Here is a 15,350-nt window from a genome sequence, read left to right as displayed (position 1 = left end):
AGTCAGTTCCGATATGAAGAATCCCTGTTCCGGAACGTTGAGACGTCGTTGCGTTTAGGTAGCGATAAAAAAACAACTTTACGTGCAATATTGCTTCCCTATTGACTGAAACAATATTAGCGTTTGGATTAAAGCAAACCGATGTGAATGTCTGAAATGTCAATTGTAAAAAACTAATTGGTAATCAAAAATGACTCGGCAGATCCCGCGGCGTCACCCACTTGTTTTGGGGACTCCGTTGTAATTTGATGTGGGATCCGTGCAGTAGTTAGGGAATGCCGACTATTTTGTTTGCAGATGCCAAGAAAATGCGGAAGGGCATCAGAAAAATGGAAAAGCCTTCGGGGCTGCTTTATGCTTAACATCGTACGGAAAAGGAAACGAATCCAGCGGCTGTATGATGTGGGCGCTATTGTATTCTTTGAACATCAATCTTCCATTAAGGATGGAGACGACTCTCCGATCTCCTCCTGCGATATATTTAATACCCTTTTGCTAATCGCAATTATTCTTGACAAGCCAAGTCAGTGTGTTGGGTTGCAAATGCAGTTTAGAGAATACAGTTCCCTCCTGGACTCAACCTCTCCGGGACCACGTTACCTCCACGGTTTTTGCTTTCCCTACACAGAAACTTTATTTTGACAGCGTTGTGGACTGCGGCACTAAGAGTGCAGCTGAATTCAATTCATTGCCAATTCCATCGCTCAGAAAAGAATACTGTACTAGTACTGTACTAAATCAAGATCACCAATAGGATCTACGTATCTTTATTAAAGAACAAAGGCATGTTTCTCTATCGCACACAAAGACTTTTCTGACAGCATTATTCATTCATTCCTAAAATATACAGACGATAATTTGAGAAATTAAATTAAAAGAGCTCTCGGAAACAGATGGATCACTTCGATAGTGTAAACCGAGTCTATTTGCATTTTTAAACGGTCGCCTTTTTGCTATGTGACTGTCGTATAATAAGGTCTTAAGTCAACAGACTGCCAAACAATCGACCCCCACCATACTTTGCCGCAAACACGCGGCTCAAGTTATGCCAAGGTTCATCAGGATCAATCAATCAATCACAACTCACGGCACTGCCAAATCAAGCCCACATCAGACCTTGTTCCACTAATGCGCCTGGTTGCCGGCCTTCTTAATGTAATTACAGTACAATACAGCACGTCTGCCCAAGGGTTCAGCCAGATTCCCCTGGCTCCTATGTCAAGCCACAATCAATGCACAACCCAAGGCTGGATATATGCTTTCCATTTCTATTTTGCAATAGGTGTTTCATGAAAATCAGGCCGTTTTTTTCATCAATGTAGATTGCATGGAAATTCCAAACTGCGTCCGGTTTTGCCAAGATAACTGACAGCCCATATATAACCATTGGACTTCTCAGAAATTTTAGGACTGTGGGAATCTGACCGTACAGTCAAGGTCAGCCAAGAGTGAATGGGCAATCGATGAAAAGACTTATTTTGTTCCCAAACCGGCTTGGAGAGCTGAAACCCCCCACTGCCGGCTGTTGATCTTTCAGCCTTTTGGAGACCCGGGCGAATAAATGCATCAGAACATTGACATCGTTATGAAAGAGGATCGCAAGTATTTCCACTTTACCCCTGCTCTGAATTCCGCTTACGCTGGCACTGCACCAAAAGGAGGGTTTCACCGCTTTGCAATAGTGAAATCTGCAGCATGCATGCATTGAAACACAACATAAATCTCAGCAACTGAATTTATCTTTGCAACATCTCGGGCTTTTGGAACCAGGCGGAACCAGCAATCCAGCCGTGTGCCAAATCAGCACCCTTCCGCTCCAGACACAAATGCTTTGCTTCCAAGATTTATTTTTTCTAAACGCGAAACATTCTTAATTTACAAAACACTGCATACGGCTCAAATACAAACAAGTCATTAGTTTGCAAACTTACTGGGTAGAGAATCGGCGAATAAAAACCTGCAGACTGTGTAGCAGAAGAAAAGCACAAAGCCCCGTTCCAGTAGCCCCTGCATGACAAATGCACATCCAAACACAACTTGTTGAATAGTTTTACTGTCGGGGGGGAAAAAAGGGAAAGGGGAGGGGGTGGGGTGGGGGGGAGGAAAGTCCACGGTTTCACAGGAGGGCCTGGACAAGGTACTTCAGCTGTGGGCTGGCGAGGAGGTTTTTCCCTTCTCCGAAAAGTGCTCGAGCAGTACAAGGTGAGGAGAGCTGACGACGTGTAGGAACCATTTAATCCCGAAGCGTGTTAGCGCTGTTCTGCCCCCGGGGCGAGAGTGGAGTCAGTCCATCAGCAGCGGAGCGGTGAGCACAAGGAGAAGCAGCAGCAGCTGGCGGAGAAGGAGAAAGGGAAGGGGAATCGCGGCGGAGCTGGAGGCTTTCCATTCTCCGGGAACAGGAAGTACCATGTGCGCCTCGGGCCACTTCAAAAGGCGGCGTGAACCCCCGCTCCCCCCCCTTCTTCTTCCCTTTCCCTTCGCTTTCCCTCCCCTCGCCGGCTCCGCGTGCACGTGTATGTGTATGTGTGAGCGCGCTCCAGCTCCCTCGCTCCCTCCCACCAACTGTCTCTCCCGCGCGCGCCTCCCGCCCACCAACCGCTTCTCACTCGCGCACTCCAGCACCTCCCACCAAGCGCCCGCCCCTCTCTCTCTCTCGCGCACGCGCGCAAACGACCCGCATCAATCGTTGATTGACAGAGCGGACAGCCAGTTGCACGCCAGGAAATCCGCCCGCCTGCCATAGACGGCGGCCAATCGCTGCCTGCGGTGGGCGGGGTTCGGGTTGACGGCTGGCCTCGTTAGCGCGGTGCCGGCTGGAACTTGTAGTGCAAACTTTGGCGACGCTTCCTTGTTCCGAGCGGAAGCGCCCGCGTTAGCTGAACTACTAGTTCCAGTGTGCAGCGCGGCTACCATGCTTCATACCCTCCCTCCCCTGGCTTCACGGTTCTGACGGCGGCGGTAAGTCTGTCATTTTAATGTGTCTGCTTTTCTGGGTAGATGGGGAAGGTGCACTTAAGGCAGTGGAAGCCTTTAAAATCTCTTTGTATTCGTTTAGAGTCCAGAATCTTGTTAATTATGAGGGCAGTGAACGTTTATTTAGGAAATGTCACTAATGGGCAACGTGTGCAATGGGCAGGAAGGCTTGGGGACCGATGCGTGGATCGTCCTGCCGCTCGGCACCTGCTTATCCTTGGCAAATATAGCAAAGCAGTAGCAATGCAAACGATGAGAGAGCTTGTACTGTTTTATGGCAGTCAGTATTATATGGCTCGGGCCTTAGGGCGCTGGACCTTCACGCTATGAGCTAAAAAACAACTCCCATCTTTTACGTTCATTTTTTTTTTAAGTACTATACCAATGAAATTATAACTTCACCTCTCCAAAACAAAGTTCGGTTGGATTACAGGCGTGTCGTCCTTTGCGATTTGATGATTACTGCTAAAATTTACCACGTCCATACCAATAGCGGAATAATAACATTGAAATTACAGCTCGCTGTGTTTCATGATATACGTCTGCACACCTGTGCATTTGAAGTGTACTTACGACGGCCTTGCCAGAATGTAAAGACTAAAGATGAAAGTTTTTTTTTCGTGATAACCCAGCCACAATATAATTTTAATTTATGTATTAAAGATAGTGTAAAACGATAGGAACGTTTCATTGTAACATTTGAAGCACTCAGATTCGGGGAGATGCTGCATCGCGCGAATGTTAATCATAGAAGTTTTTTTTTAATCCCCATTAAACGTCTACAGTGACAGAATTGAATAGTATGTTTACAACATTGTTTTGCCATTTTATTGTCAAGTCGTCAACATAATGTCTTGAAGATTTTAACGTTGCTGAAATAAGATGTATCATATTTTGTTTTAAAGAAGAAAATTCTGGAAACACTCATAAGAACAGGCAACATCTGTGAAAAGAGAAACAAAATAATGTTTCAGGAACGAGACCCTTCAACGAGATGGGTTAAGGTTCTGACGAACGGTCTTCTGCCAGAAACATCAATGCTGCTTCTCTTCCACAGCTGTTGCCTTCCCGAAGTGATTCCAGCATTTTTTGTGTTTATTTCAGATTTCCAGTATTGACTGATTGTATATTTATTCTCAACATCTGAGGAAATGTAAACTTGCTCTCTTTGGTAAAGTAAAAACTGATGAAGGTAGAAACTTGGACATTGTCCAGTAGGAGATTGTAGTTTCAAGTTATTTCTGGTGATAAGATGAAGTTTAGCATTTGTGTGAAGATCTATCATCAATCTGATTTTAATTAGTAATAGATGTTAAGGTAATTTTGAGGCTAATGCAACTGAAAATGGGAAATATATTATGGATATATCAAATATTGAAATATGAGCAGGGGGAGGAAAAAAATATTAGTTTGACCCAACTTGGGGGTATTGAGAGAAGGCAGGGATAGGATACTGAGTTGGATGATCAGCCATGATCATATCGAATGGCGGTGCAGGCTAGAAGGGCCGAATGGCCTACTCCTGCACCTATTTTCTATGTTTCTATGTTAACTTTGATAGGATTTCCTGTCTGAAATTCAAAATGGCCTATCTGTGATGAAACATTTTCAGCATTTATGGGCTGAATTTCTTGGCTCCTTATGGTGCTTTCAGAGGTAGTGGTTTTGTGGCCCAGGTTACCCTCCAAAGATTGCCCAGTGGAGTTGTTGCCTCGTAGTGCCAGAGACCAAAGATTGATCCTGACCTCAGGGATGCTGTCCGAGTGGAGCTCCCACATCCCAAGGACGTGCAAGTTTGTAGTTTAATTGACATCTATAAATTGAAGAAGGGTTGCCCATCTCCTTCGCTCCATAGATGCTGCTACACCTGCTGAGTTTCTCCAGCATTTTTGTGTACCTTCTATAAATCCCCCCCCCCCCCCCCCCCCCATGTGTAAGGAGTGGATGAGAAAGTGGGATTATATAGAACTAGTGTAAATGGGTAATCAATAGTTGGACTTGGTAGGCCGAAAGGATCATGGAAACAGCTGCAAAAGTAAGTGTTCCTGCTTTCCCTTGTCTCATCCTGCCCTTCCACTTTCCTTTCCCTCCTCAGTATTCACAGTCCAAATAGGACATAGTTGCAGTTCTTGATAACCTTTTAGGTAAAGGTGGTGGCTTGCATGTTAATGGTTTTTTTAATGTATATATTATCTGACACAAGGCATTTTAATATTGTGAACTTATAATTTAAATTGTACTTGACATTATGAATTTAGTAAATTAAATAGCAGAAAAAGGTATGTGGGCATCGCTATGACAAATACAAACGCATTCATATTATCACTGCTCAATATTAATACTATTTACTGAAGTAATACGTTTATAATGAAAAGTACAATTTGAACGTGTAAAATAGAAGTAGATTACATTGAGAGTTTATTAGTATTTGCTATGGGATGTTGGGGAAATGGTAACACGGTAGAGCAGGAGAACCCCCCCCCCCCCCCCCCACCTCCCTCACTTCACCCCACCTCCCTCACCTCACCCACCGCCACCACCCCTCCCGCGTTGGGAAAACAAAGCTCTTCTGCAAAGTCCATCAGTCACCTGTCTCCTAATCATCCGGACCAACATTCGATTGATTTTTTAAATATATATATGAAACGTGGTTACGCAGAGCGCAATAACATCGTTTGCCTTCATCGAGTACCTGGAGGGCACCCGTATTGCTTCTTGAGTGAACGGCTGTACAAATACCGCTGAACAGTCTCTAAATCCCGTGGCTAGAATAGGGAAGGTTTAACCAAGTGTGAATTCAACCCAAAAATAATGTATGTCATTCTTTCGCTCGATTCTATGATTGGATATCAAACAAGGATATGCCTACATATAATACCATGCCTGCTCCAGAGAAGTCCCCACTGGTGAGATTTAAAATCTAACAGTGCTGTCATGATCACTGAGTAGCATGGCGATGTCTGTATACGGAGAACATCAAATACAATGCTGCAAAAAATCATTCGCAGCTGCAGAGATCGCTGTTGAACGTCCTTGCACTTAAATTTCACAAACTCTTCGCTGCCGCCTGCCTGAGCTGGTCCTCGCAATAGCTACAGAAGCCTTTAAAATATATATTTTGTACTTGTGTATTGCAAACGAGACAGCGGGCTCCAGCACCTTCGATCCGCAATGTTAGAGACACAGGGAACTGCAGATGCTGGAATCTTGAGTAAACACAAAGTGGGGTGGCATAGCTGGAGAAATGTGTGTGCACTAGGGTGGGGGTCGGCGGCTGCCACTGGTTTCTTGCCCTTCTGACCCACACACCATACCCAGTGAGGATAGGTGACAGCACCTCACTCGAAAGGGATTGTGTGCTCAGTCCGCTACTAAACTGCATGAACACTCGCAACCAAAGATCATAGAGCGCTCCGCTCAATGATCTTTGCTCGCAAAGTGGTTGATAAACAATTTCAGCTCTAACTCCACCTACAAGTTTGCTGATGACATCATTGTTGTAGGCCTGATCATGAGGCTGGGTTCAGGAAGGAGAATGAGAACTTAGTAACATGGTGTGAGGGCAGCAACTTCTCCCTCAATGTGACGAAGGAGCTAGTTAGCGATTTTAGGAAGCACGATGGAGTGCATGCTCCAAACAGCATGAATGGTGCTGACGTGGAAATATTTGAGCCCTTCAAGTTCCTTATTACCAACGATCAGTCGTGAACTGACCACATTGATGCGATGGCCAAGAAGGCACACCAACACCTCTACTTCCTCAGGAGGCTGATGAATTTCAGTCTGAGGAGACTGAGGATATTGGACTTTGTCTATGCCATTGATGCGCTACAAGGCTGAGAACTGCACTCTTGTCTCCTCCGTTTTGCTCTACCTATTGCACTTGTGTTTGACATGATTCTATTTATGTATCGTATTATCTGACCTGATTGAATGGCATGTAAAACAAAACTTTTCACTGTATTTCAAACAGTGTCAAGTCCAAGTCCTTCTGCAGTCCTTGCTTCCTCTACACTGCCTACTCCTCCACCTATCTTAGTATTCCTGTGCCTGATAGTAGATTGCATCCCAGCACCAATCCTCATGGTACACCACAATTCACAGATTTCTAATCAGAAAAACTTCCTTCCACCTCTGCTTCCTATAAACAAGCCAGTTTTGGATCCAATTGAGCATCCTTACTTCGACCCCTAGTGTCTTAACCTTCTGGACCTGTCTACCATGGGGGGGGGGGGGGGGGGGGGGTCAACTATTTAATTAAAGTCTAAATAGACAACAATTTCTGCCCTGTCTTCATCACTCTCTTTTGTTACCTCTTCAAAAACTCAGGCAAATTAGTAGGACAGGGTTTCCCCTGTACAAAGCTATGGTGACTAACCCTAATAGGTTCCTGCCTATTTTAATGCACATACATCCTATCTCTTGGAATTTTCTCCAGTAATTTACCTAGCATTGACTCGAGGCTCATGGGCCATAGTTTTCCAGCCTCTTCTTGCTTCCCTTCTCATCTGTGGATAACAATGAAGGGAAAAAAATTATTTGCTAGTTTCCGACAGCATCCTTGGTAGATATCATCCTTCCTTGGTGGTTTATCTATCCCTGTGGCTTCCAAGACACATAACACCTCCACCTTCTTAATATTTGCTCCAGACCATTAACATATCGCTCCCTGCACTCACTCATCCTCCATGTTCTTCTCCTTGTTGAATACCATGAATACTTCTATATTCATCTTGTTGTATGTTGTTTTATTAACAAGCCTCTGCTTCCAATCTACGTTTGCCTGTGATATCAATAACAATGTTCCCCAGTTTACAATCTAAATTTGAAGACCAATCTTATCCCTTTCCCTAATTACCTTGATACTTATGGAATTATGGTCACTATTTACAAAATGTTTCCCAACTGACAATTCTACCAATTGAAGCAAGAGGAAGTGTCATTTCAGCAAAAACTAACATGTACTGCAATTATGACAAATTAGGAGTGGCAGAAACGCTATATCTGCTTGCTCATTGCGTTGCCAAATTCAAATCACTATTTGAGTTGAGGCTTTAATAATGTTTTTAATAATAGATGTTGTTATGCAGTCTAGGATGATACAGCTGCCGAGAAAATTAGCAGCATTCCCTTGTCTCATGATGCCGCATCTCATAGTTACTGAAATTGTAGAAGGTACTCGATTGACTGAGAGTGACAATGTTAGGCTAGTTTGAAACAGTTAGATGAGTTTGATGATATTTACAGTGCCCTTCATAATGTTTTGGACAAAGACCCATCATTTATTTATTTGCCTCCGTACTCCACAATTTGATATTTGTAATAGAAAAAAATCACATGTGGTTAAAGTGCACATTGTCAGATTTTGTAACGGCCATTTTTATACATTTCAGTTTCACCATATAGAATTACAGCAGTGTTTATACATAGTCCACCCCATTTCAGGGCACCATAATGTTTGGAACACAGCAAAGTCGTAAATGAAAGTAGTCATGTTTAGTATTTTGTTCCATATGCTTTGCTTGCAATGCCTGCTTGAAGTGTGCAATTCATGGACATCCAGTTGCTGCGTGTCTTCTCTGGTGATGCTCTGCCAGCCCTGTATTACAGCCATCTTTAGCTGATGCTTGTTTTGGGGGCTAGTCCCCTTCAGTTTTCTCTTCAGCATATTAATGGCATGCTCAATTGGGTTCAGATCGGGTGATTGACTTGGCCACTCAAGAAATGACCATTTTTTAGCTTTGAAAAACTACTTTGTTGCTTTAGCAGTATGTTTGGGATCATTGTCTTGCTGTAGAATGAACCGCCAGCCAATGTTTTGAGACATTTGTTTGAACTTGAGCAGATAGGATGTTCAAGTTCAAGTGAGTTTATTGTCATGTGTCCCTGTATAGGACAATGAAATTCTTGCTTTGCTTAAGCACACAGAAAATAGTAGGCATTTACTACAAAACAGATAAATGTGTCCATATACCATGATATAAATATATACACACATGAATAAATAAACTGATAAAGTGCAAATAGCAGAAAGTGGTTATTAATAATCAGAGTTTTGTCCGAGCCAGGTTTAATAGCCTGATGGCTGTGGGGAAGTAGCTATTCCTGAACCTGGTTGTTGCAGTCTTCAGGCTCCTGTACCTTCTACCTGAAGGTAGCAGGGAGATGAGTGTGTGGCCAGGATGGTGTGGGTCTTTGATGATACTGCCAGCCTTTTTGAGGCAGCGACTGCGATAAATCCCCTCGATGGAAGGAAGGTCAGAGCCGATGATGGACTGGGCAGTGTTTACTACTTTTTGTAGTCTTTTCCTCTCCAGGGCGCTCAAATTGCCAAACCAAGCCACGATGCAACCGGTCAGCATGCTCTCTACTGTGCACCTGTAGAAGTTAGAGAGAGTCTTCCTTGACAAACCGACTCTCCGTAATCTTCTCAGGAAGTAGAGGCGCTGATGAGCTTTTTTGATAATTGCGTTAGTGTTCTCGGATCAGGAAAGATCTTCAGAGATGTGCACGCCCAGGAATTTGAAGTTCTTGACCCTTTCAACCATCGACCCGTTGATATAAATGGGGCTGTGGGTCCCCCTCCTACTCCTTCCAAAGTCCACAATCAGTTCCTTGGTTTTGCTGGTGTTGAGGGCCAGGTTATTGCGCTGGCACCATATGGACAGTTGCTCGATCTCCCTTCTATATTCTGACATCCCCATCAGTGATACGCCCCACAATAGTGGTGTCGTCAGCGAACTTGATGATGGAGTTCGCACTGTGGTTGGCTACGCAGTCATGGGTATAGAGTGAGTACAGCAGGGGGCTGAGCACGCAGCCTTGAGGTGCTCCCGTGCTGATTGTTATCGAGGCTGACACATTTCCACCAATACGAACAGACTGTGGTCTGTGGATGAGGAAGTCGAGGATCCAGTTGCAGAGGGATGCGCAGAGACCCAGTTCTGCGAGTTTGGTAACCAGTTTGGAGGGGATGATTGTGTTGAATGCCGAGCTGTAATCGATGAATAACAGCCTGACATATGATTTTTTGTTGTCCAAGTGGACCAGAGCGGAGTGGAGGGCCAGCGAGATCGCATCCACCGTTGACCTGTTGTGGCGGTAAGCGAACTGCAGTGGGTCCAGGTTTTTGTCGAGGTAGGAGTTGATTTGCTCCATGATCAGCCTCTCAAAGCACTTCATCACCACCGGCGTTAGTGCCACTGGTCGATAGTCATTGAGGCACGTCACCTCACTCTTCTTGGGCACCGGTATAATTGATGCCCTTTTAAAGCAGGTGGGGACCTGAGACCTCAGAAGTGAGAGGTTGAAAATGTCCGTAAAAACTCCCGCCAGTTAGTCCGCACAGGTTTTTAGAACAAGACCCAGTATACCATCAGGACCAGGTGCTTTTCGGGGGTTCACCCCTCTGAAGGATTTCCTGACGTCGGCCTCTGTGACTGAGACTGAAATGCCATCACAGCGAATGGGGGATCGGGAAGGCACATCAGTATTCTCCCTGTCAAAGCGTGCGTAAAACGCATTGAGCTCGTCAGGGAGTGATGTTTCACCGACATTTGAGCTGCCTCCTGGTTTCGCCTTGTAGGAGGTGATTGCATTCAGGCCCCGCCACAGCTGCCGAACATCTGTCTCATCCTCCAGTTTGGAGCAGAAGTCCCTTTTGGCCTTTTTGATGGCCTTACCAAGGTCGTATCTGGACTTCATGTAGGCCACTGTATCATCGGACATGAATGCCCTGTGTCTGGACTTTAGAAGAGTGCGGATCTCAAAGTTCATCCAAGGTTTCTGATTGGGAAACACTCGGAAGGTTTTTGTAGGGATGCAGTCCTCCACACATTTCTTTATGAAGTCTGTAACGACTGTGGCGTATTCGTTCAAGTCCGTTGCCGAGTCCTTGAACATTGCCCAGTCTACAGACTCCAAACAGTCCAGGAGTTGTTCTTCTGCCCCCCCCCCCCCGACCAGCTCTGTGCTGTCCTCACTTCTGGGGGTGCGCTCTTCAATTGCTGCCTGTAGGCAGGAAGAAGCAGCACCGCGGTATGGTCGGACTTACCGAAGTGAGGGCGAGGGATAGAACGATAGGCATTCTTGATGGTGGTGTAGCAGTGGTCGAGGGTGTTAGGTCCTCTAGTGCAGCAGGAGACATGTTGGTGGAAGTTGGGGAGTGATTTCTTGAGGTTCACCTTATTGAAGTCCCCAGCAATGGTGGTAAATGCCTCGGGGTAAGACGTCTGGTGTTTGTTGACCATGGCGTGCAGCTCCTCCAGTGCCAGACGGACGTCAGCCTGGGGTGGGATGTAGACCGCGGTCAGGATAACGGAGGTGAATTCTCTTGGGAGGTAGAAGGGACGGCACTTCACCGCCAGATGTTCGAGGTGTGGAGAGCAGGAGTTGGACAGGACTGCCACGTCGGAACACCACGCAGAGTTCACCATGAGGCAGACGCCCCCTCCTCTCCCTTTCCCAGATGCCAGGGTACGGTCCATACGGTGGATGGAGAACCCTTCAGGCTAGACCGTTGAGTCTGGGGAGCTGGGGATGAGCCATGTCTCTGTGAAACAGAACACAGAGCATTCCCTCAGCTCCCTTTGATAAAGCAGTCTTGCCCTTAAGTCCTCCACTTTATTTTCAAGGGACTGTACATTAGCCAGTAGGATAGTAGGGAGAGGGGGCCGAAGTCCCCTGCGCTTCATTCTGACCTGGAGTCCTGCCCGTCGGCCACGTTTCCGGACACAATGGAGGCTTCCCCTTTGTTTCCAGGTACTGTACTTGCTGTACCTGCTGTTTCTGCGGACCTGCGCTGGAATGGGGATTCCCTCACAGACGGCAGCTCCAGCTCCGTAACGAACGGGGGTTCCCTCAAAGTCGGCAGCTCCAGCTCCGTTGTTCCTGGGAGATCCAGCCCGTCGGCTCTGAGGGGTCATCCTGGGGTCTCCAGGTGCCGTACCTGGGATCCTCAGTCGGGTCGGGAGTTCCACAGCCAGCGTGGGAAAGTTTAAAGTCCGGGTCTATACACTTCAGAATTCATTATGCTACTACCATCAGCAGTTGTATCATCAATGAAGAGAAGTGAGCAAGTTCCTTCAGCAGCCATACATGCCCAGGCCATAACCCCCACCTCCGTGTTTCACAGATGAGTTGGTATGCTTTGGATCTTCGGCAGTTCCTTCTCTCCTCCATACTTTGCTCTGCTTTGCCATCACTCTGATATAAATTAATCTTTGTCTCATCTGTCCACAAGACCTTTTCTGGAACTTGTAACCTGGCCATCCTATTTTTGCAGCTAACCAGTGGTTTGTATCTTGCAGTGTAGTCTCTGTATTTCTGTTCATGAAGTCTTCTGCGGACAGTGGTCATTGACAAATCCACACCCGACTCCTGAAGAGTGTTCCTGATCTGTCGGATAGGTGTTAGGGGATTTTTCTTTATTATAGTGAGAATTCTTCTGTCATTAGCTGTGGAGGACTTCCCTGACCTGCCAGTCCCTTTGCGATTAGTAAGCTCACCAGTGCTCTCTTTCTTCTTAATGATGTTCCAAACAGTTGATTTTGGTAAGCCTGAGGTTTGGCTGATGTCTCTAACATCTTTGTTTCTCAGCAATAAAAGTTTCCAAAGGTGATGGAAAGACTAGGTGCTGAGAGCTCTCTTATGCCTGCATTAAGGAGGCAATTAAACACCTGAGCAATTACAAACGCCTGTGAAACCATGTGTCCCAAACATTATGCTGCCCTGAAATGGGGGGACTATGTATAGACACAGCTGTAATTTCTACATGGTGAAACCAAAATGTATAGAAATGGCCTTAATTAAAATCTGACAATGTGCACTTTAACCACATGTATTTTTTTTCTATTACAAATTTCAAATTGTGGAGGCAAATAAATAAGTGATGTGTCTTTCTCCCAAACATTATGGAGGGCACTGTATAATGCTGTGGTTCTTGATGTGTTCACAATATATATGAAGATTTACTTGGCTGTAAAGATCTGCCTCAAAATAGAACTGGTGATTAATTATTTGGAGGTATGCACATGTATGAGGCAGGTGTGGACTAATTTGAGACCATCGCATTGGAAATGCACTAAAGGACTGGCCACAACGATAAGTATACTTTCAATTGTATAAACCTGAGTACTGGAATTTACACTGGAAGCTGAAGCAGTACATTTTTTTAATGGAGAGGTATTGTCTCCAGATCTTAACAATGTAATTGTTGGAATTAAAATTGTAAATTTTGTGAAAGCAACTACTTTTAATTTTCACATCTTTGCTGCTATGTCTGAGCAAAAGGGTGCTGATACCATCACTCGCATTCATATTCTGAAGTATGGAAGCTGTCCCATGGTTAAGTAATAAACAGAGTGTATGAACTTTTCTGAGCTTGAAGCCTTTCCATCTATAAATAATTTTATTTTGGTGGTCCAGTTACAGTGTTTACACCAACTTGCCAAGTCTGCATATTTGGCATATATTTTTATTCAGTTCTATTACAGGGAAATGCATTCAAGGCATTTCAAGTAGCATTCTTTTGTTTTAAAAAAAGCTTGAATTCCAGAAAATAGTACAGGGGTAGTACAAATGTTAAATCATATTCCCATTTTTGGCATCATGTCTATTAATGATAGCAAAGTTGTTAATCTTAATCTCAAATCAAAATAACATTATCTCAAATGAAACTTAACTCTCTAAAATCTGAAAACTATTTCTCCTCATGTGGCTCTATTCCACAGAAAGGAAAGCAATGATTAGTGAACTGTTCTTATCTGGGATATCAAGGCCCCACTATTGCCAATGTTACAGGAAACGTTGCTAGGGTGGTCAGATGATAACGATGCAAAGTTACAATCTTTAAGTTGTTCTTTCTAACTTTCTGGTCCTACAACAGCATTTCCAGAACTCTGTGAACTTGCATTTAAAACCCTATTGTTATTCCATTCTACTTACCTTTTCAATGGTAGATTTTCAGCAATGTCTTTAACTAAAGTCAAGTACCAAAACAGGCTGTGCATTAGAAAGACTCATCAAACATTCTTGCCTATCATTCATCCTTGACTTGAATGTTTTGTGCAGAGATAACATGAGAGTATGATCACTGCATCTTTTTAAATCAAATTATCTGTAATGTACAAAGTTAGAATAATTGTGAGTTCGACTTATTCCTACATTTTTGTTGGGAGCGAGTGCCAAGATTTAGACAAAATGGTGATGACGGATTGGCAATATATTCCTTCAGCAGGATACTGTGGAATTTGAAGGGCAACTCGCAAGTAATGGTGCTCCCATGCATTGCTGCTCTTCCTTGGAAGTAGAGTAGAACAGTGATTTCCTGATCTCTTCCTGCTCCCCCACCCCAAACTCCAGGATATTTATGGCATTGGAATCAACAATGGACATAACATTGAATATCAAGCACCTGTGGTTAAGTTCATTCTTATCAGAAATGAGTTCATCCATGGAGGCAATATATGGGTAAAGCTCAAAAACAAGAAAAGTGCAAACGCTCTTATAAACACTAAGATTCCCAGTAGCAGGAGATAGAGGAACAGATACGATCTGTTGACTACAAAGAGAACCACAAAATCAAGTTGACTTTGTGGAATGGGTTTCCAGTAAAATGCTGATAATCTGTTGTCCAGTTTGTTTGAAAACACAGCTGGTTTGACATTAGATCCGCCTGGTTCTGTTTCCTGCGCTCCATGTAATCTCACCAGTGTCTTATTCCTGTGCTCATTTTGAGCTTAATGGTACCCTGTTTCCTTTCGTTGTTTTAAACTCATCAGAGCCATGTTTTCCCCCACCTGTTTAAACGCAGTTGCTGAAAATTTTATTATACTACAGGGTAGCATATTTTTAAAAAATAAAGTTTTTCTAAATTTTTTGTGATCCCACTGAATTTGGCAGTCATCTGACCGTTTCAATTCACAAACTATAAGATTCACAATGCAACAGTGTAGTTATAAATGTATGACATCTGAATTGGTTGTCCAATCACTGCATATCACTGCACTTTTTTGTTCCTAACTTGTTTAGTTGCAAGGAAAATATGGGACCTGTTGTTTCACTGTATGAAGATTAACCGTGGAAGTTTTACTTTTCTAATGTTTCATTGGTAACTCACTGATTATTTGCATAATTGAGACACCATCTTGGAAATTGGTGTCATCAGTTTTTTGGTGCTGCCATTTGTGTGAAATTTTGTTTGTGCTTCAATCTTGATGATATACTGAGCCTGCCATGACTTGCGACATTGAATTCTGTGGTTCTGAGTATGTCCTTAGCACATTCTGCAAATGTACAATAATCTCACATTTCTTGTGCAATGCTGATGGCAACCTGATCCTCTCAGAATCTGCTTTAGTGCACCTAATCCAAAAGTT

The 15,350-nt window shown here is 44.1% G+C and overlaps 2 protein-coding genes across 2 annotated transcripts in view; one reads left to right on the top strand and one right to left on the bottom strand.

Moving 5' to 3' along the window:
- The window catches only part of ptprg (protein tyrosine phosphatase receptor type G), a 535,498-nt gene extending 532,977 nt beyond the window's left edge, over positions 1–2,521 (bottom strand). The window contains exon 1 of the mRNA XM_033036632.1: positions 1,932–2,521. Within this exon, the coding sequence (XP_032892523.1) occupies positions 1,932–2,013 (82 nt within the window). The 5' untranslated portion in view covers positions 2,014–2,521. The remainder of the gene's footprint in view (positions 1–1,931) is intronic.
- Positions 2,522–2,883: 362 nt separating this feature from the next.
- The window catches only part of fhit (fragile histidine triad diadenosine triphosphatase), a 725,671-nt gene continuing 713,204 nt past the window's right edge, over positions 2,884–15,350 (top strand). The window contains exon 1 of the mRNA XM_033036631.1: positions 2,884–2,958. The gene's annotated coding sequence lies outside the window, so the exon portion shown is untranslated. The remainder of the gene's footprint in view (positions 2,959–15,350) is intronic.

This window comes from Amblyraja radiata, chromosome 18 (assembly GCF_010909765.2).
Source record: "Amblyraja radiata isolate CabotCenter1 chromosome 18, sAmbRad1.1.pri, whole genome shotgun sequence".
Lineage (NCBI taxonomy): Eukaryota > Metazoa > Chordata > Chondrichthyes > Rajiformes > Rajidae > Amblyraja > Amblyraja radiata.
The sequence above is the reverse complement of the archived record's forward strand: the minus strand, read 5'-3'. Positions and strand labels throughout refer to the sequence as shown.